The sequence below is a fragment of the Centropristis striata genome, chromosome 3, assembly GCF_030273125.1.
Source record: "Centropristis striata isolate RG_2023a ecotype Rhode Island chromosome 3, C.striata_1.0, whole genome shotgun sequence".
Taxonomy (NCBI): domain Eukaryota; kingdom Metazoa; phylum Chordata; class Actinopteri; order Perciformes; family Serranidae; genus Centropristis; species Centropristis striata.
In genome coordinates, this window is record NC_081519.1 from 34662699 (window position 1) to 34689893 (window position 27195).

Below are 27195 nucleotides of genomic sequence, written 5' to 3' on the forward strand. Positions count from 1 at the left end.
GATGATGGAAATGACAGCTCTCAGAGCAGTAAACCAATGATTTCTTGATCTTTACAAAGAAAGAAAAAATGAAAAGTTGAAAATGTAATCTAAATGTGAAAATCGAAGAATCAAGAATCATGACTCCCCTGATATTTATAATAAAATGCTTGTTTTCAGCATGTATCATGCCTTTTTTACATGAGCAAGAATGTGCATACACTCAAAGGTCCAAGTTTGGGAGTATAAAAGTTACCTTATTTTATGTACAAACAAACACAACATTTTTATTCAACCAAAATGTTACAATTAACGTTAATGAACTGAAAACACTGTTAAAATACTGTTAAATAGTCACAGTTGTAAGATACAAAATACAAATGAGCCGTAGTAATGATCTGTCAATCAAAAGGTAGCCCCACCCTAAAGCATGCCTTTCTTTATCTTCTATTTTACTCTAAAATGGACCATCATTTACAAAAATAATCATCATGGTGCATTGGATAAGACTTTAAACTAACATTTGAGACCATAAACCCATGAGGAAAATGTAAATTGAGGAATTAAATTGAGAAGTTGGGTCATTTTCTCATAGACTTCTGTACAATCACACTTCTTTTTGCAGACAGTGGGGTCTCCCTCTGCTGGTCATTAGAAAGAAGGCAGGTTTAAGACATTTTCACATCCTGAGGTTGAAACTTTGATTAAATGTCAGTGTCATTTACAGCTTGTTGTGCAGCCCCCAAGTAGCCAAATAATTCAGGTTTAATTCTGACAAAAGCAACAAATTAAAAACCAAAAATCGTCAGTTCTGTATGCATGATTTCTTTTATTCAGCATTAAACCACTTACACAAAACTGTAAAAACATTCAGGACATCATCAATCACTATTCATATTCCTCCAAACTGAACCTCACGTTCCAAACAAAGGAAAAACATACACACAGATGTTTTATTATTACAAACATTAGAATATGCTCTGTGCACTAGAATGAAAACACTACTGAATGTGTCTCATTGACACAATTCTTACATGTAAAATCTGAAATAGAATTATAATAGTATTATTAGGCCTCAACACGTCTTCAGGTATAAAATCAAAAGGGAAACAGAAGTATGGAAGCTAAAGTCATAGAGATGTACAGCCCTACAGTACTAATCATTAATTTATCTATTTAAAAAAAAGTTTCTACAAGTTAAATATTTAATAAATTTGGAGTATGTGAGGCTGTAGTATGTTTCATATTTACATCATGTTGTGTGTTTACACCGCCGACCCGGAGATTACAAAGGCGACATTAAAAATCAAATGCCCAAGAACTGTGAATCTATGTACATACAATACATTTGCAACAGCGTTTGCAGCACTTGTGTGGTGGAGTACATCTTTTGGTGCTATTACATGTTTGTTTTTTTTGCTGGTGAAGATATGTGAAGTCCACACAAAGGCACAAAGTGTGACGTGGGTGTAACGTGGGTGTGCTTTCCAGGGCGGGTGAGGTGACCCATCAAGTGACAAGAGAAATGCTAAAAATATCTACTATATACAATTAATAACAACCAATTATGGAATGATTAAAATAGATTTTTTGACTGCTGGGTTGGATTTGTATCAACGTTCTCATTAGATTATGAATATTACAATGTTTACTCACAACAGGCCTGTGTGTGTGTATGCACTGATGTGTGCTTAAAGGGACAGTTCACCCAAAAATATACATGTTTTTTCTCTTATCTGCAGTGCTATTTATGTAAAGATGTTTTAGTGTGCAGAGTGTTGGAGATATCAGCTGTAGAGATTGATATAATAGGACTAGGTGGCACTTTGCAGGAAAATGCAGACAAAAATACATTTGGAAAACACAACAGCGACTTCTCTTTCCAGAAATCATGACACAGTTACTCAAAATAATCCACAGATCTTGTAGGAAATGCACTACAAAGAACATTATTCTTACATGAAACTGCTCAGAACAATGTATGTGGATTATCTTGACAAAATGGGTCATGGTTTCAGACATGGCTGTTGAATGCTTTTTTACCGCTACAGGCCAAGTCCTATCTAGTCCCAAGGCAGATATCTCCAATTCACACCAAAACAATCTAGCACTAATGTTAAATACAAAATCAATATGCATTTTTGTTCACAGGGTGAACTGTCCCTTTAATAGAAGGTCATAATAGATATGAACAAATTGTACTTTTTCCACACATTTCCATTTCAAAAACAACAAGTCAGCAGTACTTCAGTCTCTCTTCAGTAACAAAGATTCCACACTGTGAGTAAAAAAAAAAAAAAAAAAGAAAATGACAGAAAAACAACCTCAGTAACAAAGAAATATCACTGTGAATAATAAAGTGCTGCTAATAAAAGAAGAGACGTTCCTCAAACAACGCATTCAAAGAAAAGAAAGGGTTCATCAAGTCATACAGCAGTTGCAGACAGCGGCTTTAAGAGCTTTAGGTAGATTTTAACCAGCTACTGCAGTACACAACCCGAAGAGAGAGAGAGCTAACAATACTGCAGATTTCAGTGCACCACAGCAGTGTCTGTCTGTGTGTGTGTGTGTCCACCTCCTATGACACATAATGCACTATATGGAGCGCAAGGAACACTGGGAGTTTGACCCGAGATGGGTGACAACAAGCACTTTCAGGACAACGAAAGCTTCCGACAGGCCGACTTCCTTTTTGGTCCCCATTATATATATATATATATATATATTATTTCTTTTTTTCCTGTAGCTGCTTCGTTGTTGTCACAGCGTGCAGCACTGCAGCTCACAATTGTGTGGAAACATCCAGACAGCTGAAATCCACAGAAACGTCGGAAGCTCTACAGGTAATCTCGACTCAACAACATACTCGTGAGTGAAGATCGCCTGGCGACAGAAGCTTTCTGTATCGTGTCGACCTGCTCCAAAGTGATAAGGCTGCGAAAGGCTTGAAGGCAAAACGAGCTTGATTGTTTCAGACGGGCACTTAATCTCACAAATGTTCTGCTTTTGTGAGACAGATTTTTTGGTTTTGTGGCTGCTGATTGTGAGCGCGTACTTATCTCATGTCACGGTAAAAATGGATGAATAATTTATTTATTCTTCTTCGCGGCCAAGTTCAGCGCTCAGATACAGTTACAGTTTGACATTTGCACTGATAAAAGCATTTTGTCCAACAATAAAAAGAGTCAAATGTTGGGTAACATTTTGTATGACACCCCTGTCTATAATGTATTATAAACATCAGTATAATGTTATTATAATCAGGTTATAGCACTTTATAATTATGGCTATAAGCACTCCAAAATATTCATAATGATTTATAACATAATCAACACATTTTAAAGCATTTTATGATTTACAAGATCAAGTATCATAATACTAAAATATTGCTGGTCACTCACTGATCTTTTTTTCAATGTCATGTCTATAATGCATTATAAACATACTTGCAATGTGTTATAATGTTCTTGCACACGTTAAATTACATTTTTTTCACTTTTCTAAAAGCTTATAGTGTCTTATAATATATTATCTACTTATACTTCAGGAACTCACATTACTTTACAGAGCACCCAAGGGCCACTTCTTATAACTTATTTTTATAATGAATTATTATAATAGACATAATACACTATGACGTTTGCAAAAAAGTCAGTAAGTTACCAGCAGTTATGAAGTACTATAATTGACCTAATAAGTCATTATAAATGGCTTTATAATGTGTTATGAGATTGTTATAAAGCATTAATATACACCAGTGCATATAACTATAATTATAAAGTGCTATAAGGTAATTATAATGCATTCTAAGTATGGTAATAATGCATTATAGTCAGAGAGTGTAACTAAAGTGTAACTAAATATTGTCCAGCAGGAGTGTAAAGGTAACAAAAAATGTATAACATGTGGATACCATGTTGTTACCATTAGTCTAAATGACTAAAATTAGTCTAAATTATAAATTTAATTAAGAAAGTTTCAAATGCTCACAGCAATACACCAACATATCACAGTTTGTGTACTCAGTAACTTTAAAAAAGGCACAAATAAGTTATTCCTTCATCAGTGGAGCATTGGGACCTTTTTTAAGGGCAGTGCCCCATCTGGTGGGGATTGGAGCTGTGCAGCATCTACAGTGCTGGAGTCTACAGTGATACAGCTTTACAGTATGATTGATACAAACAAGTATTTTGCACAGTGAACTACAGCTGCAGCGCTCTAAATCCAGATAATAACGGCACGGTAACAGGCTACAGAACAGAGCATAAAGCACACATCAGTAATATATTCAGTGAAAAAAAGATTAAAAAAAAAAAAAAGGTCGGTTGATTGATGCAAACTTTTCCTTCTTTAAAATATCTTCTATAATATTAAAAACCTTCCCCATCTATCCTTAACTCCCCTCTCCACATCAGGCGACACAGTGCCCATCGAGTTTTTGTTTGTTTGTGTGACATGAGAGGGGCAGCGGAGGACGTCATGTTGGAGAATCACACAGGGCTGTTCTGTGTTTGGTAATGGTGCCCGAAATGTGGTGACAGTGTGAAAATTATTCTACCAATGGATGTGTCTACTCCTAGTTAGTAGACCCTTCTCGTCCCTCCTCGGGTCTGAGAAAGAGTTTGTTAGGGGGTTAAAAAAAAATCAGCCACTCAGAGCTGAGAATCTGCTCCCAGGCTGTTGAGCTCCTCCGGCGAGTGCTTCTCTCCTCCGGCGGCGCCCGTCCCCCGGAAGCCGGCTGAGATCTCGTCAAACGTCCGGCCCTTGGTCTCTGGCACTTTGAAGTAGGTGAAGATGAAGAAGAAGAGCAGCAGGATAGTAAAGATGATGAACACGTAGGGGTCTGTGAGTGCCTGTGAGGAGAGAAGAGGCTCTTATTCAGCGGAGTCCCAACAAGGTTCAGTCCTCAATAAATCATTGAGAAAATGTTAAATGGATTCTTTATGTATTTTCAAACCCAACAAACAAAGTTTTGAAAATGTATTATTGTAACTTGAAGTGGTAAGGAATTAAGCATCTATTCTTTCCTCCATGTCATTGTGATCAACCAGTTTAGTGCATAATGAGCAGATTAATATGAAAAATGTGATGATGAAGCCATTTGTGACATGTTAAATTAATTTCCAATTTCCAATCTGAGAAGTCTATATTACTTTCTAAATTTTAGGTGGCGCTTTAAATAAGCCCATCTGGGTTTTCTGCCTCTCCCTGCACTTTACACTATATGTTATCTTTGTCATTTTATGTAATTCTAACTGTGCAAATAAAATAAACCTAAATCTATCATTTTTTGTCAAAATATAAGACTGGATCAACTTTTCAGGAGGAACGGAATATCTATTTTATACTTGATGAATTAATGATATTTACTTATTTCAATGTATTTAAATTATTTCAGTCACATTCCTTTGTAAATCAACTCACTCTGGTCTGAATAAAGTTTGTGGCTCCACAGTGAGATATCACTTCACTCAAAGTTTAAACTTTATAACTCTTCTCTTATTTTCCATATTTTTTCCAAATTGAGTCATGCTTTCTGGGAAACTTCCTGAGAAATGAAGGACCCAGAAAAGTCCCAATGTCTAAATGTTTTCTTCTTCCACTCACCTGTAAATACGGGAAGCCCATTCCCACTATGAAGTTAGCAGTCCAGTTGGAGAAACCAGCAACAGCGATGGCTGAAGGCCTGGGTCCCTGCGAGAACAACTCTGCCACAATGAACCAGGGGATGGGACCCGGTCCGATCTCGAAGAAGGCCACGAAGGCGAAAATGGCCACGATGCTCAAATAGGACATCCATTTGACTTGCTCCTGCAAGAAACAGCAGACAAGAGGAAATGGTAAGTTTACTGGTTTGTTTGTTTTTTCTCAGCGGGAATTCTGACGACCACATTGTCTTAAGGATTAAAGAGAAACTTACCAACAGAGCCAAGGCGATGGTCATTAAGACGGCAGATCCGGCCATTCCCAGCAGCCCGATCAGGTGCAGAGACCGACGGCCTGCACGCTCCACCACAAACAGCTACACGGAAAAATAAACAAGATGAGGAATAAAGTCAGTGCAGTACAACAAGGTGTACAACCTTTTAAAAAAAAAAAAAATCACTGCTCTGACCACTCATGAAGACATTTTACATTTACAGGTTTGCAAACTGATTTCTGACAATTTACCACCTCAGATATGTCAGAAAATAATAAAAGACCATTTCTGGGGGAAAATATCTCTAAAGCTAAGTGAGTTCACACCTTTATTTATCTGTACTGTAATGGGGAATTAACTTTAAAATGTAACTACTATACTCACCGACACAACAGTGAAAGCTGTGTTAACTACTCCGGCTCCAATGGTGGCATAGATAGGCTGCTCAACTCCAGCTTTCTCAAAGATATGAGTAGAGTAGTAGAATACCTAGAAAGAACGACAACCACAGAGATTGAACATGGAGAGTCTTCTATTTTCGCAGAGCTGACATGTAGATGTGTTCAGAATTTTCGCTCTGGTGTAAATGTGTCTCGAGCACGTCAGGGGGAAAAGTGAAGTCTTTTCTTCTGAATCTCAGAGTGAACAGTGGGATCATGTCTAAGCCTGCACACTCACAGCGTTGATGCCAGACAGCTGCTGGGAGAGCTGCAGGACGACGGCGATCAGGAGGGGCTGGCGGTAGAGGTTTGAGCGGAAAAGCTCTGGGATGGTCACCTTCTTCTCCCTCATCATCTGCCGGCTCTCCTCCTTCATCTCCTGCATGTCAGCGCTCACATCTGTGGTGCCCCTGAGCTTCTTCAACACTGAGAATGTGCAGAGAGAAAGTTAGTTGTTAAGCTACATTTTCTGTCATTTTTCTTGACATTTAGAAGCCCGCTTGAATCTGTGATGACACTTAAAATTACGTGTAGTTTCGTATTTCACAGTGCCGTTTCCATGCTACACCTCTACAAAAACAGTGTTATTAGAGTTTTAAAATCTCGTTTGTGAACTCACCCGACTTGGCCTTGTTCTCTTCATTCTTGTTGATGAGCAGGAAGCGGGGGCTCTTGGGGCAGAGAGGCAGCAGGATGCACTGAATCACAGCAGGGATAAAGGTAAAACCCAAGAGGAGCGGCCACAAGTCATCGTTGCCCATGATTGCTTCCAGTCCAAACACCTGAAATTTTAAATTTGCATTATTATCTCATAGGATGACTTTACGAGCTCTGTTAGAGCACTGAAATAAAACCACTGGAACAATTACTAACCTGTGCAATGAGGATGCCGACGACAATGCCCAGCTGGTGTAAGGTGCCCAGGGCTCCTCGCAGGGCTGTTGGGGAAACCTCGCCCACATACATGGGCACAAAGCCTGTGGAGAGGCCGGAGTAGAGCCCCACCACAAAACGACCAATGATCAGCATTTCCCAGGAGCTCGCCATCTTCGAAAAGCCCATCAGAATGGCTGCCAGGAAGGCAAGGACATTGACCATGAGCATAGAGTTCCTCCTGCAGACAAAGAATGAGATACATTTAACAAATTAAACATACAAAGCTATTAAAAAAAGAAGAAGACATTTATAGGTTTGCATGCTAACATCTTTTTAATGTGTTTTTATACATGTTGAGAATTAAACATGATTGTATAGAAGGATAATTAGGTGCAACCCTTTCAAATAGGGGACTAAAGTAATTATATATTTCTATAATTTAATTTATATATTAATAAATTAATCCTCATTGCACAGGTGCAATATTCTCTGTGCAGTGCTCCTTATCCAACTGCTGACTCTGTCCACATTGTATATAATGTTCCTAAAAAATATATATTTTATTTTTGTTTTAATTGTTCATATTTTTTTATATTTCTACTTGTTTATATTGTAAATTGTTAATACTTTATTATATTTTTTATTTTTATTTTATACGTTTATTTTGTTATATTTCTAGTTTATGCTGCTGTTTACTATTTATTGTTATTTTGCTATCTGTCTTGCTGCTGTAACTCTTGAAATTTCCCCGTTGTGGGACTAATAAAGCAAGTCTTAATCTTAGCCATGCTTGTGAGAGCCACCAGACTCCTTTGACAAAAGTGGGAATTTTACTTTGCAGAACACAAGAGTAGCTGGTCTGCTGCTGCCCCAAACGGTTGACTTGTTTGTTTTATTGTGTGACTTTGTCTTATCGTGTGAATCCAAACTAATCCTCTAAAACACCAAACAAACTAAACAATCGAGGCAACGGTGCACCAGCAACTCCCATGTTCTGTGCGGTAAAAATTGCTATATTTGTCAAAGGAGTCAGGTGGCTTTGAAAAAAGTACAGACAAACAAAATTAAGTGGTTAAAATATGGTAAATATAGGATAAACTTAACTTATTAAGTTAGTGTTAGTGCAGTGTGTCCTTAAAATGTTTGATTTGTCCCTAATTTGTCTGTTATTAAGTCATATGCTTGTTATTGTCATGTTGTGTGTTATTTTTATGGGCTTTTTGTTATCTATCTGGACCCCTGAGAAGAATGAGAATCCTAATGAATATCATAGTAAAATCTTGTGTGCATTTGCTTCATAAATTGATCCTGGTCCCACTCTTCAGTGTCTTTAACAACAGACATTTTTTAGCATTTTTCCACAGAAACTGTCCATATTTTCACACCCAAGAGTTTAACTGCATTGAAGTGTCTGTGAAGCCAAATGCAAATTTGTATTCTTCTAAAAATCAAGCACATGTGTCCTCTTATCCATAAAAAAAATAGAATTGATCAAAGAATTTCTCCTTAAAGAACATCATACTTATGCAGTGATGATTGCCTTAAGTGCCTCAAGGCCGAAATTCACTATTACATCAAACTGAAAGGTTTCATGCAACAATCACAGCTTTATTTTATTTTTACTGCTTTTATGGGGGAACATGTATCCAGCACAGTGTGTTTCTTTTAGAAAAGCCCAAGGCTATGCTATTGTAAACATGGATTGTGTTTTTTCTTTTTTACCTTCCGAAGCGGTTGACAAACAGTCCGACGGAGAAGGAACCAAAGATGCCGCCAACAGAGAAGATGGCAACGGCGATGGCCCAGATGGCGGTGAGGGAGCCCGGAGTGATGGGCTCCTGGTAGCGCTCAGACCACGTCTCATTGATGAACTTCTCAATGATCTGCCACAGAAAAAAACACAACAAATGTTAAAGTTTTTTGTTTTTTTTTAACTTTTTTTATTTGTTCTGAGCTGACTTTACAAACACGTTCCTCCCAACTAAATGGAATCATGTTTCATTATATTGCAATTTTTTTAATTTAGGAACAGAGAATCATTATTATAGAGGTGGTAACATCATATTCTTATAGTAACATAAGCTAATGGTTATCATGTATTGACCCGAGCAAGAGGAAAACATTATCTAGAGATGGTTGCGCTTAATGCTGGGTGTTTAATCAAATTTTATTTTAAATTTGGCTTCTGGCAGTTATTAAAACAATATCATTAAGATAAAACAATAATTGTTTCACAATGATGCTCTTATTTTGTCTCGGGTTATAAATCCAGCTTATTCTTTACAGCGGTGTGCTTTGTTGTTCCTGGCTGGAATATGTTAAATATAGTTTACCAAAATGTTGTACATATGTTTATGAGTTTTCACTAGACTGTAGCCATGCAACACATTATATTTAATCTAATTTATTTTGACCTTATTTACTTTTATTTATTGTATATGTATTATTTATGTTTAGTAGTTTGTTGCAATGTATTAATTATTTCAAAATTATTTATTATTAATTTTATTTACTTAGCTAATGTTTTTATATACTTTTTAATCTGTTTTTCAGTTGAATTGCATTTAAAGTTTAATCCAAGTTTAATCATGAAGCAAGTTTATAACGCCAATGTGCAAAGGTGGTAAATTTGTTTTATTTACTCATCTAGCTGAATTATATATATTTTTTATCATATTTTATATTTTTATTTCTTTTCCTCTCACTTTCTTTTTTTTGTCTTTTTTCTATTATTATTTTTTACTTTTGACATTTGAAATAAATAAATGAATAAAATAAAATTATATATTTTTGTTTGTTTGTTTGTTTGTTTTCTCTCCGAAAATCAGCATTAAAGCAAATCGCATGTACCCACCACGTGATGAGGAAACAAGGGTCTTGACATTGATCAAATAGTGGAAAGACATGACATATATAATAAATGCATTAAATAAAAGTACTGAAAAAGTTACAATAATTACATGATGTTTTTAAAGCCAAACAGCAGTCGTGTTAAATAATCCTGATCTCCATATTGACTAAAATCATGATCATGATTTGGCCATAACTGAGCATCCCCAGTTGAGTAATTTCTTTGTGACCAGCTGGTGGCAGCACTGTATGACCATTACCGTTTCCTGGCAACCAGGAAGTTCACCAGCCTGGTGAAGTGTCAAATTTCTGTTCCCTCCTCCTCCTGCTCCTTCCTCAGCACAGGCGACAATGTTGACAAACACACCCAGCCGAGTTAGTGACAGGGTTAAGTAGCAGAGCCTGTGTCTGTTTATGTGTGCGTCACAGTGACACCTCTCATCATATGATTCAGAAAGGTCACCACCCCGTCTGCGAACGCCCCGTAACTCTGTGACCTCACCAGTATGTCTGACCCCTCCATCAGCTGCACTCTCCTTACCAAATGTCATCTGCAGCTCTGTCATGTGTCTCTGCGATCGTGTAACACCACCTATATTTGTATAAGTACTTGATGTGCTAGTGCTGAATGTTGGCATGGAAAAAAAACTCAGCAGTGTCCTGACCGAGCAGTTAGGAAAAAGTAACACTATCGCTTTTTTAGGGGTTTTCCTATGATGGAGGGACCCATATAGGGTGACACTGTGACACAAGGCTCGGTCCACTATCGATTTACACTCACAAGACCTGAGTCAGTGATACCGCAACACTCACTGTACTGTACATTTACCTTTTACAAACTGCCCTATTTAGAAGAGCTCTCACTGGCCTCTGGCTTAACATGTTTACAAGCAGTGGTGGAACTTAAATAAGTACATTAACTCAAGTACTATAGTTAAAGTAGAATTTTAAGGGTATTTGTACGTGATTTGAAAGCCTCAATTTTCTGCTGCTCATCACTTTTTCCAAGTAAACTAACTAAAAATCGTGAATGAAATTAGATAACAAAAAACTATTCATCCTTCTTGGAATTTTTATGTATTATTGTTGAATTATAGTAAATGTAATGTGGCTTTTTGACACAGATAAACAGAAAAAAACTCAAGCAGGGTAGTTAGGACCTCTCGATTGAGGCGGGCAAGTAAAATATCACTAGTAAATTTAGTATAAAATATAATTATACATTTCTTTTTTCCTGAACTGATGATGGAAGACATAAAGGCTATCTCCCTTAATTTTCATCTAAGTTGTCTGTTAAACTTATCACGTATTTTCAAGAAAAAAAGTTTATGCCCTAAAGCACAAGCCAACCTTTCAATTATCCTGGAAACAGAAGTTTTGTTGTGTGGCATTGGGGGAAGTTGGGCGAAACGCCAACTATATAATTCACAGTTTGCCACGAGTCTGAGTCATGAACCAGGATTGCTAATGCATTATTACAGCTTCCTCCACCATCGCCATGTTCAAAAGTCTTGACTCTGAGCTGTGTTGCCTTCTAGTGGATAACTGTAAACAATGGCCTCTTGTGGCTTATTGCTTAAATATTGATTGGATGGAACCCGGTTTCTGAATCGTCGCCGACATCTAAAAGAGAATAAATTAAGTGAAACAAAAAGTAATTAAGTGTTGTTATGGGGGATACGGTGACAGAGTGACAAACTTTCACTAACTTGAAAGGGGGATCTTGAAAAAGTCACAGACTTATTTTATGTTCTCTTCCAAGTCTTACTCTGGATAGTCTGTGCAGTCCAAACCACCAGCTGGCTCGAACCACACAATGAAACAAGCTGTCCATTCATGCTGTCAGGCTGTCAGCGTATGTGTTTGGAGCTGGCTGGCAGCCGAGTCGCCAAGGTGAGCACTGTATTCAGCGCACAGGACGAAAAATAAAATTATTCTAAGAGAAATCAGGTGTTTTTGAACACTTGAAAAGAAAAGAAAAATATAACAAAATACTTTTTTCCAGTTTTTGGGCCATTTCCTTTTTTTTTTACCAAAGGTTTTTGAGTGTGAAGTCGCTCCTAAAAATAACCCAGCCCACAGGAAGCTATATTTTAGTAGCAGTATAGCAGATAGACAAAACCTTTACAAACAAACTTAATCTAGAAAGTCCTAACCTTCAGCCCCAAAGATGTTTCCAAAATGAATCCAATGTAAACAAAACACAGATGACCTTTTCGATTACATTCCCAAACATGGATATTATTTTCTCTCTGGCACAGGCCGACATGCAGGAGCAGCAGGAGGAGGACAGGGCAGCAGGCCCTTGAAAGAGCGTATCTAATCAGAGACGCTCTAACACAGCGCAGCACCTGCGTCACACACAGGCCGCAGCAGCATCACTGCAGCCTTTATCACTCGCTGGGGCACAGAGGGGAGAGGTGCTGGTGATAATCTGAAGAGCTGTTGCTATATAAAAGTTGTATTTGTAAAGTTAGAGCCTCTTATGTGCTCATTAACTAATGAAGGATTAGGATCCTGTGTGGAGAAACTGTTTTTCTACATGTGACGTTGCTCAGACCTCTGTGTTTGTGTGTGTGTGTGAGACCCATTGGGAAAAGGGATAAAGAGCCAAGAGGGCAGGTTCACACTTGCCCAGTGTGTAACAGACCACATATTCACCGCCTCCCCACTCAATCTGCAGCCCCTCAGTCAGCCACTCACAAGGCACTCCAAGCTCCTGAGCTGAGCTGCATGAAGCCGAACACGTGTTGTTTTCATGGTGGAGGCAAATCTGTGCTACACTAACAACTGCAGTGTTGTGGAGGCAAAATACTGGATTAAATGTTATGAAATACCAGTAAGTTTTGACCACTTTGCAGTCAGTAAGGACAAACTAAGAGCTGCAACAATTGGTCAGCTATTCTAATAATTGATTTGATTATTTTAAACCAAGAATGACCAAAACAATGTTTGTTTTTAACTTAAATATAATCTCATGTAAGGCAGTTGTTGTTGTTGCGAGTATGGAAGTTCAAAATAAAGGAAGAAACTTACTTACAGAACAATTATTGTGTCATGATATACTGTAATATGATATAAGATTAGTTTGGTCACATATCTTATCAAAATAATCCTTAGTTGCAGCCCTAGGCAGACTCATTGCACAATCCATGACAATTGCACAATTCGTGCACAAATGTCAAAAAGTGCGAATTCCCTCTTTGGTGTGCTGCACACTTCTTCTGCAGAAAAAATAGAAAATATTTTTATATATTCCCCGAGACTCTCGCTTCTGTCTTTTTCATGTCGGTAAGTAAATGTATCCTGTCTTTCCCAACTTTTCAGAGACAACTGATGAAAGCTGCTCTCCATAACAAAGCGTCCTTCACATCAAAGTTGGGGACAGATTTGACAGTGTGATGACAGTGGACGTGCAGATGAAAATCAGCCTTTCCTCACAGTGAGAGCACCACAAACAGCTGTGACGGTCAGCCTCTCACACACACAGAGGACTCTGCATATGTGAAAAGTTAAAGTGAATCGAGCAGGCTGAGCTCTGGCCTGTCTGGTGACACACCTGTGACCTGTGGACAGACAGCTGTGTAGCCACAGGGCGTGTTCAGACCAACGCAAACTAACCTGACTGAGGTTATTTGCACGCGATGCAATTATGCCAATCCCCAGGAAATGAATATCTTTGATATACCTGCCTGCTAATAAAACCTCCAGTAGATTTAGTTTGTAGGGGGCCATGAAAACATATTTTCAATTACTTCGCATTGTTATGGGAATATGCCACAACCTTCTTCACTTAATCTCCTGAGATCCTTTGTCTAGCTTTTCTCAGCCTGTTGGCGGTCAGAAGAAGTCCATTTTTGGGCATGGACACACTCTTTTACACAGGAATCACTCAGAGTCTGTTAATACAGATGTCCTTGGACCTGATTGGCCTGAATGCTGCTATTATTATCTCACCCGTTAACCCAACCCCCCTCCACTTTCTGTCTGTTGGCAGGAAGAATGATCTACTGTATGTAAGATAACAAACATTTACTGCAAACACAGTAATATTTGGGGGCTAAAACATGCCATAAACCTTCTTGGAAATATTGTTTGAACATACTAGCAGCATTTGAAGCAACATTATGTCACTATTTTACCTCAGTAACTTCCCCTGATGGGCAGAAATCTTTCGTTGTTGCGAAGATTACATTTTGAACTCAATATTAGTTGCCATGCTATTCCTTGTGTTGCTGCACTTGCTTGTTTGGCTGTGATAGCAAAGTTATTGACTTGTTTTCGATCATAAGTAATGGAAGAATAACAAATGCTGGTGTACAGCTGATCATACACTTATTGCACTGCAAAAATACCAATTCTACACAATGTTGCTTTAACTCACCTTCTGAGGGGCATTGATGACACCAGTGTTGTAGCCGAACTGCAGAGAGCCAATCACAGCTGCTCCAACACTCATCAACAAGGGAAACGTTATTTGCTGAAAGACAAAAGAGAGCAGAGAAAATCTTAGTGAGTTAGTGAAAAATCCAGTTTGACAAGTTATTCTCCATTTTCATAAATGGACAAAAGGATTCTTTTGTGAAGGCTGGGTGAAAATAGTATGATCAGTTGCATCATTCCGGACAACACTTAAACTATTGCGTATATCAGTTGACAAAATGGAGTTAATGCCAATTTTCCGGGTGTTATTACAGACCTTTTACTTGCGGTTGTGCCCCAGGCACCCAGGATCTGACTTAACAAACTGTTCTGGCTGGTCAGCCTCTAATTCTGTCCTCACCACATGTTCCTGACAAGTATAATGAAAGCACTGTCAGAAATATCCTAAAATATATGTTAAAGATGTTTGGTATCAGGCCACGGTAGGTAACATAGTGAAATTAGACTGGCAATAAAAGATACTTTATGACCCTTAGATAGAATAGATTGAGAAATGTGTGTATATCCAACAGCCAACACTCAGACACCTGTTCCCTGAGGCATGTTTACTGAGTTATATGGACAACTTTTGTCAATAAAAACTCAAACAGTTCTCACTAAGCTGCTGCAGATTTATCCAGATATAACTGGATAAACTGGTTTCTTTGAACAGGTCATGGTTAGATCCAGGTCTACTTGTTATTGTCTGTGTTCCAGTTCCTGTTATTACAGAGTTCACTTGATGCTCGACCTCTTTACAGCCCAGTAGATTAGTAGAGATTTTCCTCATACCAAAAAGTTAATAAACCAGAGTGGAGTATGTCGCTGTCTCCGTCTTCCTCTCAGACAGACAAAAAACAGCCTCTAGCTATGATCTACCCGTTTTTTCCGCAATGCCTCCTTCATCTACTGACAGTAATTCTGAGCATTTCAGTATGGAAGGAGAACTTTATGTGTACAACTTTAAAACACTAGCAAGGATTTTACAGGTAAATCTCGTTTTCGTATAAATCCTCACGAAAAGTCGACTAACTTCAGATTAACTTTAGAGCAACACAAACAGCAGAGAAGCCGCTTACTATTCATATCACATAATCAGTCTTCACGTCTGCATGATTAATGTTAAGACTTGTGATTCACACAATCCTTTTTTTTCCCCACAGTGATTCACACCAGATTGGTTCCTTATATTGTGGAAACAGAGGATTCGACCTTCATGAGGGGAGATGTCACCTTCCTTTATCAGATGCAGACAAAACCAGCAGAAATAAAACATCTAAAACACTTTTGGGACACCATTGTTGCAAAGGGTCACAACTGCATACTTAGAGTTACTTAATAGAATTAGCCTGTAGACCAGAGTGAGAATGGGTACAAACCAAAGACAAAGTCCTCAAAGTCTCCTTCAAAGTCCTCTGAACCGCCAAGATGTTACTGGAGATCACAGGATAAACAAAAGATCTGCAACAGCCAACGTTGCTCCAATCTCAAGAACCCACCATCTGTTGATAACCGCCAATATTTATTTATCTTCCATGCACTGGTCCTTCTTTACAGTCTGATTGGCACCTTAAGGCACGAGAATAAAGTTGGAGTTGATGTCTACAACCAGATTGTAACCTTGCATTTGGCCAAGGAATTTCGCCTCTCTTGCTCTTCACACGGACTGTTTACCTAAAGGCAACCAAAGCTAGCTCAAACATGATTGGTCAACACTACTCAGACTACTAAGTGAAAAAGTTTCAAGATTTCATTTTCACTTTTGTAAGTATTAGAGATAGGGCAAGGCCTTCGTAGAGGTCTGCCCTCTCCGAGTATCCTACTAGTAAACTCTGTTTTACTAGTAGTATGCTATTTGTTGTTGGGTAGGTCATGTACAGTGGATTCATCAGAGCTTTTTTTTCCTTAAAAATGTGACTGCTGCATCTTAAAACTATTTGATGAGCAGGGAGTGTAATCCAAAAACTGAAGCTGCAGACCGTCAACACTCTACAGAGATGAATTGTGTGTTTTTTTCATTACAGTCAGTCAAAGTTATTACGCCAACATCCAGGACAAGACTATAATCTAAACCTTTAGGCTAAAGCCCTGGAATTTTCATTTAAGTTTCTATAGAAGGAAGTAAACACAATTGTGACCCCCCACTAGGTTTCATAAAAACACCAATCCTCAGAAGCAATTTGAAATGATTGTGCATGCTCCTCTGTAATATCACCAAAGCACAGCGGTAATCCTGGCGACAGTGGTAGCCTGGGTAACAGGAGTCAACAACTGGGGACCTGAATTCCTCCCCTACATGATGAAGAGGGAGGAGGAAAAACAAACGTCTGTGTGTTTTTGGAGGCAGTCACTCCAGCGTGTTCAGTGGGCTTTACAAGTAAAAGACCCGCCTTCACGTCTGAGCCAATAGGAACTTTTGTTATGAGGGTCAGCAAGTCCACGACTGGCCCGTTCAGCCACAGTATATAAACAAACACACACCCCACTTCTTCAGCATTGTGGGCCGGGCTCTTAAAGGGGCCACGTCACCAATGAGGAGACCAACCAGATCTGATATCGTTCTGTAAAGCCACTGCTGATTAGAAACCAACAAGAAACAGCACAAAGTTCCAACTACCAGCTGCTTTTTTAACTATAAACAGAGAAATCCTGCCTGGGGAAAAGTCCTCACTGGAGCCTTGTTTACATTTTTCCCCCCTGAAGAGAATTGCTGCAATTATTTACAAAAACTCCCTTAAATGTTTGCTGTCAAAAGCTGGGATGACAGTGTGTGTTCAAGTGAAATCAAGCAGTCCTCTGAGACATCTTTACCTTTAACCCAGATACAAGAAGACCTCCCTAAGCCTGGCCTCACTCCACACATACTGTTTGTATGAGTTTCAGTGCAACTTTTACTACTGCAATCGCAATATTTTGGGACTTTCTTTAGCCAAACCCCCCTGGCCCTTTTCCTACCTGTCAAAAATAATAAAAGTAAATGAGTTGATACTGTTCCTACTATACAGAAACCGCAGCATTATACACAACTTCCTCACTGGGGAAACAATGAAGTCACACCCAAACAAAGTATTCATGATGATTGCCGCAAAGCCGACACCGGTGACCGGTCCTGTTCAATAGCTCTCCACCATGAGTTATTTCTCAGGCTTGTTCCACTCAGCTACAGCCCCTACCTTTTGTTTACATGTATAAATGGAGTTTTGGTATTTGTTTACTTGCACATGATGGCTAAGCTCCTCATTCACAAGGGCTGGGCATTACACTGCATACCGCATTAATCTACGTGTATACTTAAAGCTGATTAAAGGAAAAGGAATTCACTCTGTAGGAGGGATAGTATTTAGAAATAAAAAAAGGCAGAATTAAGAGTTACAAAAGTCCCAAAACATTTGCCAATAAGAGCGACATTTCTGGATAACATGAAGTGGATAAAAAGGGAAAAAAGTCTGACTAGAAAGGCACTTAGAGAAATCAGACTAACATCAAGGCCATGCCCTTTCCTGCAATGATAACAAAGGTAATTCATGTATCTGCCCCGTCATTCAGATACTATCAAAAATGTTATGGGCCCTCCCTTCCTCCCCTGAACCAAATATTATGAAAATCAGGTAGTTTTTCCGTAATCCTGCTGACAAACATGCAAACAAACAACCCGAGCCAATAAACATAACCTCTTTTGCAAAGCCTGTCAATAGAATAAACAACATAACTTTTAATATCAATGCAGTCAGATTTGAAGAAGACGTAGTTAACAGAGTTGATGATAAAAAATATTTATGGATATTTTCTGATCCAGAAGGTTTTGTGTTATACTGTCAGTAACAAGGGAAAGTCAATTATCACTTACAGAATTCAACCTGTACAGGTCTCAGTGGCTTTGAATCAGGTTTTTATTATTTTATCTTTCTTGTAGTGATCTAAACAACAACAAAAATAAAACTCACTACAGCTTCACTACAGATAAACCCTCCAGTATTTGGTTGGTGTTAATTTTCCACCCTGCTCCTATAAACTCTGTATTTTCCCAACTAAATACATCTGGAAAATGTTCATTCAATGACCAAACAGCACCTGGTTTTCTAAGATCAAGAGACTTTTAATAACTCTTCTCTCCTCCCATCTAAATGCTCCCTTGACCTAAAAACCAACATGCAAATGTGCCCTCTTTTGCATCATGTGAAAAGTCAAATGTGGTGTTAGGAGGAAGCAAGGAAATGTCTGTCTAGTCATTGTTGAGTCACACAATTGATAGTGTTGAAAAGCCGCTTTGGTTGCTTGGCACCGCAGGCTTTCTGCTCTTATTGGGTAAACACTGAGCAGCCAACAGGACTGATGAGAGTGAATGAGAGAAGTAAATTAGCAGGATGGAAAATGAAGATCTGTGCAAACATTTACTGTACACACCAGCTAACACTCTAACACGCTATTCATTTTCTCAATCACATGGTGCAATCACTGGCACTTTTATTGGATTAATGACAATAGAGCAGAATGAGGAAATGAAGTAGGAGAGCAGTTTTATCCAAATTAGGAAATGTGCAACTATGACGGTTGATATAAACCATCGTTTCACTAATTATGCTTGAGCCAAAAACTTCTAAGTTCTTCTTTGAGACTCAACGAACATGAAACAAGATTCTCAGTTCACTAAAAGTTCACACTTGGTTATTAAATGTGACTCCTTTTTGAAGTAAAATATATCTACTAATTCTTAATCCAACAGAGAATGTAACCAGGAAACAGTAACTTAAGCTCTGACAAGCTGGCAGACGAGACGTAAATACTTTTTAAAAAATGAGGATGTGATGGTAGAAAAAGTTTCCAAGAAAATGAGAGTGGTTTAGCCACATTTGAGAAAATCAACAGGAAATTCAAAGTGCTGCAAATACCACTGCGAAGTAAAACTGAAGCTGATGACCTGCATATAAAGTCAACATGATGGTAGTTAGGAGTTAATACTTTACTGCAGTTTTTACAGCTAATATAAAAGATGTTTTAACATTAGCAGTTATGTAAAATGCAAGTAAATATGTGACATTGGTTTGAAGAATTATCGAGATCTTTAGCGTGAGTAAAATGAAGTACTCGCAAAAAAAATGCAAGAAGCATTTTACTTTTGTAGCTGGTTTAGGATGGAGCTTTTTTTTTAAAATATAATTTAGTTATTTTCTGACCACTGTTTTGTCTTAGGTTTGCTTTAACCCTTATTACAAAATAGTTGGGACGTTGTGGAAAACACAATAAAAACCAAATGCAATCCTTTGCAACCAACATTTATTTAAATACAGTAGGAAGTCACCATATCTAATGTTTAAACTGGGAAACATTTGCTTTTTGTAAATATATTAACTAAATCTGAATTTGATACATTCTGTTTTTATTTAGATTTAAAACATTTTTGGAATAAGGGTTGTTTTGCCGACTTTCTCCTTTTGTATGTTAACAAATTCCAGATGCTTCACTCTCACATGACAAGTGAACTGACATTTAGCCATCATAAAGTCAATACATTGAAAGACAAAGAGGAAATATTAAAGCAAACATCCTGAAGGCAACTCCTAACTTCAACATTAAACTATAAAGTAGGTCAGAGGACTGATAACAAACTCTCTTCTTGATTACCACTAACCAAAAACGCTGCATCCATTTTTAACTCTATTCCCTTTCAGCATCAGGGCAGATGTGGTGTTTTTACTGTAACACTACAGAGATCGTGACACATAACATCCACACCCAACAAGGGTTTTCTCTGAATTTGAGTCAGATTATGTTGGATAGTTTAAATATTTAAAAAAGAGAAGCAGAAGCATGCTGTCACGGCTCCGCTCACTTCCTTCTTGCCAGAGTGAAGCAGATTCTTGGTGATGGCCTACACTGCTGCCGTCACGTCCCCCCACACGTCACCTCTGCGGTCTCAGTTTACACAGCTGTGGGGAATCCAATATGAGCTGTGTCCTCAGCTCCACTCCTCCCAGTTCTGCCCCGCTCCACAGCCTCCTCTGAGCTGTGGGAGCCGTTTCCTGTCTATCTTTTAGTGTTTGTTGTAATGTAGATAGATGTAATCTTCTGCATTAGTATAGACTGTTTGACACTGCTTTCATTAATGTTAAAACGCAGATACTATCAATAATTGACACCTTTTTTTCTAGGTCTAAAGTACCTTATGCATGCTTTTTACTAAATGTAGTCAACTTTGAAACACTTTTTTTTTTTAAATAATCTTTATATTTTACCAGTTTTTTCCTTATGGTTGCTGTGTGGATGATAGAAATATTATCTACTTTCATAACTAGTTGCATCAATTATGATATGTTAAGTGAAAAGATGAAGAAACCTGCACAATGCAAACATCAAACATGTGATTTAATTTCTATTTTAGGTTTCAAAGATGGGCAGTATTTCAATTACATGTGTTTAAATATGTATTTAATGTAATTTGAATTTTGCTGGACAGGAAAAAGGGATCTCATTTTTAACAAAAGAGTTTGTATTTGGCTAAATTTAAATGAATCACCTGAATTATTGTGAACTTCAATATTTAATTTGTGTTCCCCTGGACTGCATGGTTAGTGAGTACACAAAGGAGAAAACTTTTTAGGATTAATTTTTGTATTTTCAAATTTACAAATTACTTTTATTTTGATTGAAAGCATTTTCTCATGTCAGTATTTTGTGTTTTATTTTGATACATTGTGTGACAAGATACTTTTTGATTTGTTTGTGCTGATTTCTGTCAGATTTACATTTCTGGTAAACACATTCATGCGTAGCTGAAGCTTTCTACTGATCTCTACAGTAACCCTGGGAGGTTGAACTTCCAAATCAAATATGTATATGCAAAACATCACAGGCTTGAATACATGCCATGTAATTGTCCGAGTTTCCTGGTAATGCTGGTTATTATTAACCTTTAAATAAACACTGTGGAACAATGAGAACCTATCTGTTGCATGCTTGAGCTGTGACACGTTGTAGAGACACCATAATTTAAAAGGTGTTTATGTATCTGTAAGTGCTGCACATACTTTCACTAAACACACATAGATTGTTTTAAAGCCTTATTTTTATCACTCAGACACTGACATAGCTTCAGCCCACAGCAAGACCAGATAAAAAGCTATTGACAGTGTAGAAGAAAATCATTTTAATTTAATTTTATATATTGTTGATATATTTATTTATATATTGTCTTGTTATATATTGATGTAATGACCTGTCTGCTTTTCTAGCTCTAGCTGCTGAGGGAATCCACTATAAATTGATTAACAACAACATATTTCTGCACATTTTCTGAAGGCTTAAGGACACAGACGAAACAGAGCAGCAAAACTTCACCATGGGAAACAACAAAGAAAGTTAAAAATGTCAGAAATTTGTGAGGGGATATAAAAATATATCTACATGTTGCAATGCATCTAATTACCTCAAAGATCACTGCCGTCTACAACAATGCCTCTGCTTTTGCCTAAAAATGATCATATAAAAAGGAGTAAAACTGCTTAAACTATGAATATTTAATGTTATTCATAGGTTAGAAAGTATATTCCTCTGTAGTAAAATCACACGAATCTTGCATCTAAGCAGCCTTAATACCAATTTTAGATGCTGCAACAATTTAGCTCAGGTCATAATATGCAGCAACAGACTTAAAAGATATAGCCAGGGGTGAGACAAAATGTTTAGAGGTTAAACACTCAAGTTAACACCCGCTGGTTTGAGGGTTTTTTGATTTAATAAAGCGAGCTAATGTCAACTGAATCGTGAGAAAGTCAAAAGAAGCCTGGAGAGACACAGCTACGCCCTGCATGAACCATTTTATCTAACCATCTTCTCCATGTGAACGGTGATCAGAACAGAGCGCACAAAGAAAGTGAATTAAACATGCACTCTTGCTTGCGTGTTCATCTCAATTAAAACCCTCCTAGATCTCTTGATCCCAACTTTTGCAGCAAAGCCTCATTAAGCCTCATTAAAACATGGCTGACAGTTACACTATAAGACACAGTGAAGGGAGCAAGTCATGCAGAGGAAAGTAAATCTACTGGACTGTCTTAAGGATGGCAGGAGTTGGCAGATGGCTGAAAGGTTGTGGATGGAGAGGAATTAAGCTTGTGCAATTAAGTCTGTACAATGTGAGGCTGGCTGCTGGCCCTGGGCTCCCAATCAAAATACCTGTGCTGTCAAGTCTGTCAGGAATGAAATGTTTAGTGGCTGTTTCATTCAAAACAGAGCAGGTCAACTGTATGCTTGACCCCAATTACCATTTTCATTCTTTGTTGAGGAAAATAAGAGTGCATTTTTCAGACCCAAACAAAGCTTACTGTTGCTGAGAATGAAGCTCTTAGATGCCAAAATATATGAAGTCATTAACTTGGCGTGTTATGATGGAGAAGCTGAGCAATTGTGGGAAATAACTGCATTATAATTAGAATACAGCTGCACCATTGTTATATCTTGTATACAACAAGAAAACATAGCCACCATGACTTCGCCCATTTATTGTCAAGTATACCTTGATTTATTGTCTATTTTACTCTAAATGGGACCATCATTTCCAAATCAACATCATGCTGTATTTAGGAACACTTGAAACTAGCAATTGAGACCATAAACCCATTAGGAAAATGTATTTTGAGGTAATAAATTAAGTGCGAAGGCTTCCATGAAAGCAGATTTCTTTTTGCAACCAGTGGAGTCGCCCCCTGCTGGCCATTGAACAGAATGCAGGTTTAAGGCACAGGCTTGAATTTTCAGACGAAGAGGCTTCGTCAACTTCTTTTAAACTGTGCTCGAGGCTCACCAAAGAATGAGATTTAAATGTAAGAAAAATGAAATTAAGTTGAAATAATTTGTACATAAACAGAGATAAAACAGCTGGAACCAGTACCTTACTTTGCCTGGGATGGTATTAATGGTAAACTATATTTCCTCTTTAATATTTCAAACTACTGCATCAACACTTCTCTGAATCTGTCTCTGAATCACTTTGCTGTGAATCAAACTGTAGCTCGACCACTTCCTACAGTATGTTTTCCGTGAGTAACTTGCTAACTGTACGTGACTCCATCTGCTCATAAATTAGGCACAACAGTAATACAAGCCGGGTATGAAAACCCTGAGCAAGAGGTGTAAATTAGTTGCTGTTTAACTACAGCCTTGCAAAAACAGCTCAACACTGCAGCAAGCAACAAAACATAAAAGAGGGAGTGAAGCAAACCGCCTGGGAAGGAAAGGGTCAAGGCTTTAATACCCCGGGGTTGGCAACCGCGTATTCCCTCAGCAGAGTCTCACTCTATCTGGAAATCTGCTGTGTCTGTGTCACAGTGGAAACTGGGAACAGAGAGAACCGTTCCCATCACGTCCACAACAAACCCGGTCCAGCTGATGAACCACTATCTGTGTGGTGACATTTTCTAACCACCATGTCAAACTGGGCTGCTCGGACAGCTCCACTGGGTTTAACTGGTCTTACATCAATGGCTGAATGGGAGGGGGAAAGCCATGGCGTACGTGCACATCGGTGTATGTAACAGTCACCACAAGCCACACCAGGGTAGAGACGACAGTAACAACCACCAGATAGATTTACTTTCCGAACAAGGTGCTTCACTGTCTATAAATGAGACGAGCTCCAGGCGAGGTTAGTGCCTGTTCACATGAAGAATAGCTTTTGGTATTTGGTCAGCAGTGAGTTGAGAGCTGCAACTAACAAAACAACAAGGTATTTTTTGCAATTTATCATTTAGTCTTCTGAAGTTGCCCATCATAAGTTCTCAGAGGCTACTATGATATTTCTAAATGACCAAAGACAGAACACTTTCAACAACTTCAATATAATATTATAACTATTTTTTAAGTAATTTTATGCATCTTATCCAATGGTGTAATGCCATACTTATACATTGCTTCAAAAAAGTATTTATATTATAGGAAAGGATTTTTAGGATGCATGATTTGTAACTTTTGTGTTGTTTTGTTTAAGTTTTTTCTTTTGTTTTATAACTTTATTTTGTATGCTTACTGATTTTTTCACATTTCTCAAACCTTGTTTAGATAAGTTCTGTACAAATAAAGTTACTACTATTATTATTATTATTATTCTACTAACTCTCGCACTACATTTCAAAGTCTAATATATTGTACTTTTTTCTATCGTTTGGATAAATTTTCATGTAAAAATGGCAGAAAATGTCTCTAAAATATGGAGATTTGTTCTTTAAAACTTTTGGTTTTGAGTTAAAACTAGACATTTAAACACATCATGTGGAGTTTGCAAAGCTGGGTTGTATTGCTACTTCTGAATCTGAATACTTCTTCTGATTGGCCCAACTAAGACGGTGATATAAGAGGCTTTTATAAAAGCCGCAGTCAAACTTTAGTCACGTAGCCTTTTTTTAATTTCCAGGAACAGACCACCATAACTGCACACTGCAGGGACTGCATCATAGCCACAAAATCCCATAGGCAACACAGTAACAAGGCACGAGACATGACAAAGCCTTCATATACCTCGACTCACTATGACTTAATTAAAATTTGCTGGAAAAACTGTTGAATTTTATATAAATAGTGATCTCTTCTTCCCTAGGATACTCCTTAGGGGGAAAAAAAACATTCTACTAAGACATATTTTGGACAACATATATTTGGTTTACAGAATATTAGAGCTGAAAACCTCATGTGTTAACAGTGAAATATTATTATCTTCTAAAAACAGATAATTATGAAATATGGACTTTTTGTAATACATAGCCTTCACCGGCAGGGGCCCCTAGGATTAGGAGGTGAAATAAAAATAATAAATAATAAAGCAACCTAAAGTTAGCCAAACAATGATCGCAGACATGTACTATGAAGGAGATTAAAGTGCCAAACATAGCTATATTTAATTTATAATATTGTCTGTAATCTGTTGTCTTCATTTTATTGAGTAGATATCTATTTTCTTTGTATAACCCTACAATAACAGGGATGATGCTTTTAACTCTTTAAATAGATCTTACTAATACTCTTGCTCTTTTTCTGCAATTTGTAATGGAGTATGCTTTTATATGGGAACTTTTACTTCAGTAAAAGATCTAATACTACTTCTCAGTCTGATTAGAGGCTCTTATAAAATACTCTTGGGTTTAAACAGTGGTTAACATTACTAAATACATTTACTCAAATACTGTACTTAAGTCCTGAGTGTTTCTACTTCTTTCGACTTCTCCTCCACTTCCTTTCAGAGGATGAATATTGTACTTTTTACTAATACATTTATTAAAAAACATTATGGTATGTTTCTATGGGTTAAGACACATAACACTATAATAGCACTATAATAAGTAAATATTAAGTGAAAAAATATGTCCATCTTTGTCAGCTGCATTGCTGTTGAAATGAATACATAAATGCATCACTAATTAAACTTAAGTGACACTTGAATGCAGAACTTTTACTTTTATAGACTATTTTTACACTCATTTTAATCAAGTAAAATACCTGAATACTTCCTCCATCACAGGGTATAAAAAGCTTCTGACAAACTCGCTTTTTTACTTTTTTTCCCCCAGAAAAATACCACCTTAAATGCAGTTTGTAGTGACACAATACTGCATCATGCCCACGCGAACAAAGCGCGAGACATGACAAAGCCGTGACATACCACTAATCACCATCACGACGAAGGAAATAAACCATAATGAGCTCACATTTACCTGAAAATCTGCTGGTTTTTAAATGCATATTGAAGAAAAATACGACACAATAAAACCAGTTAAGGCTACTTACTGGGCTACTTGAATGCATAATAAAGGAGATAAAAGTGCCATAAAAGTGCATTAAAATGACTTATGAGCGCCTAAAAAGACTGTTAATAAGTGCAGCAGGGTTATAACTACGCCATAGATAATATAAATATTAGCTGCATCATGACTCGCCGTCATGGCACATGGGGAAGTGCCTCATGGGTAAAAATACTGTGAACCCACTGAACCCTCTCTGACAGCACTGAGGGAGCTGAAGAAGAAAGGATAAAACGCATACAGCCGGACCGGTTTGACGAGTTTTCTTGTAGTAAAATGAGTCACAAGATATAATTACCTTTCCGGAGTCCATGGCTGTGATGTTATTGAAATATTCTTCTTTGTCTTCTTTGTTTGGTAAAGTTGTCGGCGATGGAGGAACGTCCTCGGGGTCTCCCGGTGGGCTTCGCTCAGAAGTCAGTCATCTTGAAGAAGGTTTGTTCCGTTGAAAAGACTTCAGACTTCACAATTTAGTGATTTTAAATAGAAAAGCTTCAAGTCTTTTGTGTGGGTTTCTTGTTTAAAAAAAAAAGCTCGTGTCGTTCACCGCTCCAGAAGCTTCTTTTTTTCTTTTTAAGTCACCGCCTCATGAATGTGTAAAAGTCTTCCAGGATGTTGCTACCGCCTCGTCCGGCTTTTTGGAAACAGCGTCTTTGGAGGCATGAGCCGGTTACTGCTCATATATAATAGCTGACGCAATTTTGGTGGGAGGAGTCCGGTGTACGTGCCCAAGGCCCATCCTCCTGAACAGCCAATCAGAGAGCACGAAGACCTTTTGCATCAGACACACACACACACACACACACACACTCACATGATCACACATAGTAGTTGGTAAGGTATGATGACTCAAACTGTGGTTTCAGATCCTGTACTGAAGTAAAAGCTGTGGTGAAAGTAAAGTATGGTGAAAGAGTTTTTT

General features: G+C 37.8%; 1 protein-coding gene across 1 annotated transcript; it reads right to left on the reverse strand.

The window, feature by feature from the left end:
* Positions 1–788: 788 nt before the first annotated feature.
* Positions 789–26907, reverse strand: slc2a1b (solute carrier family 2 member 1b). Its single transcript, XM_059329045.1, has 10 exons — positions 26572–26907; positions 14450–14545; positions 8938–9098; positions 7213–7453; positions 6959–7121; positions 6578–6765; positions 6284–6388; positions 5900–6001; positions 5587–5790; positions 789–4832 (listed from the first exon to the last, which is right to left on the reverse strand). Exons 1-10 carry the CDS (start codon positions 26584–26586, stop codon positions 4632–4634), a joined length of 1476 nt encoding a protein of 491 aa, XP_059185028.1. The 5' UTR covers positions 26587–26907; the 3' UTR covers positions 789–4631.
* Between the last annotated feature and the right edge of the window lie 288 nt (positions 26908–27195).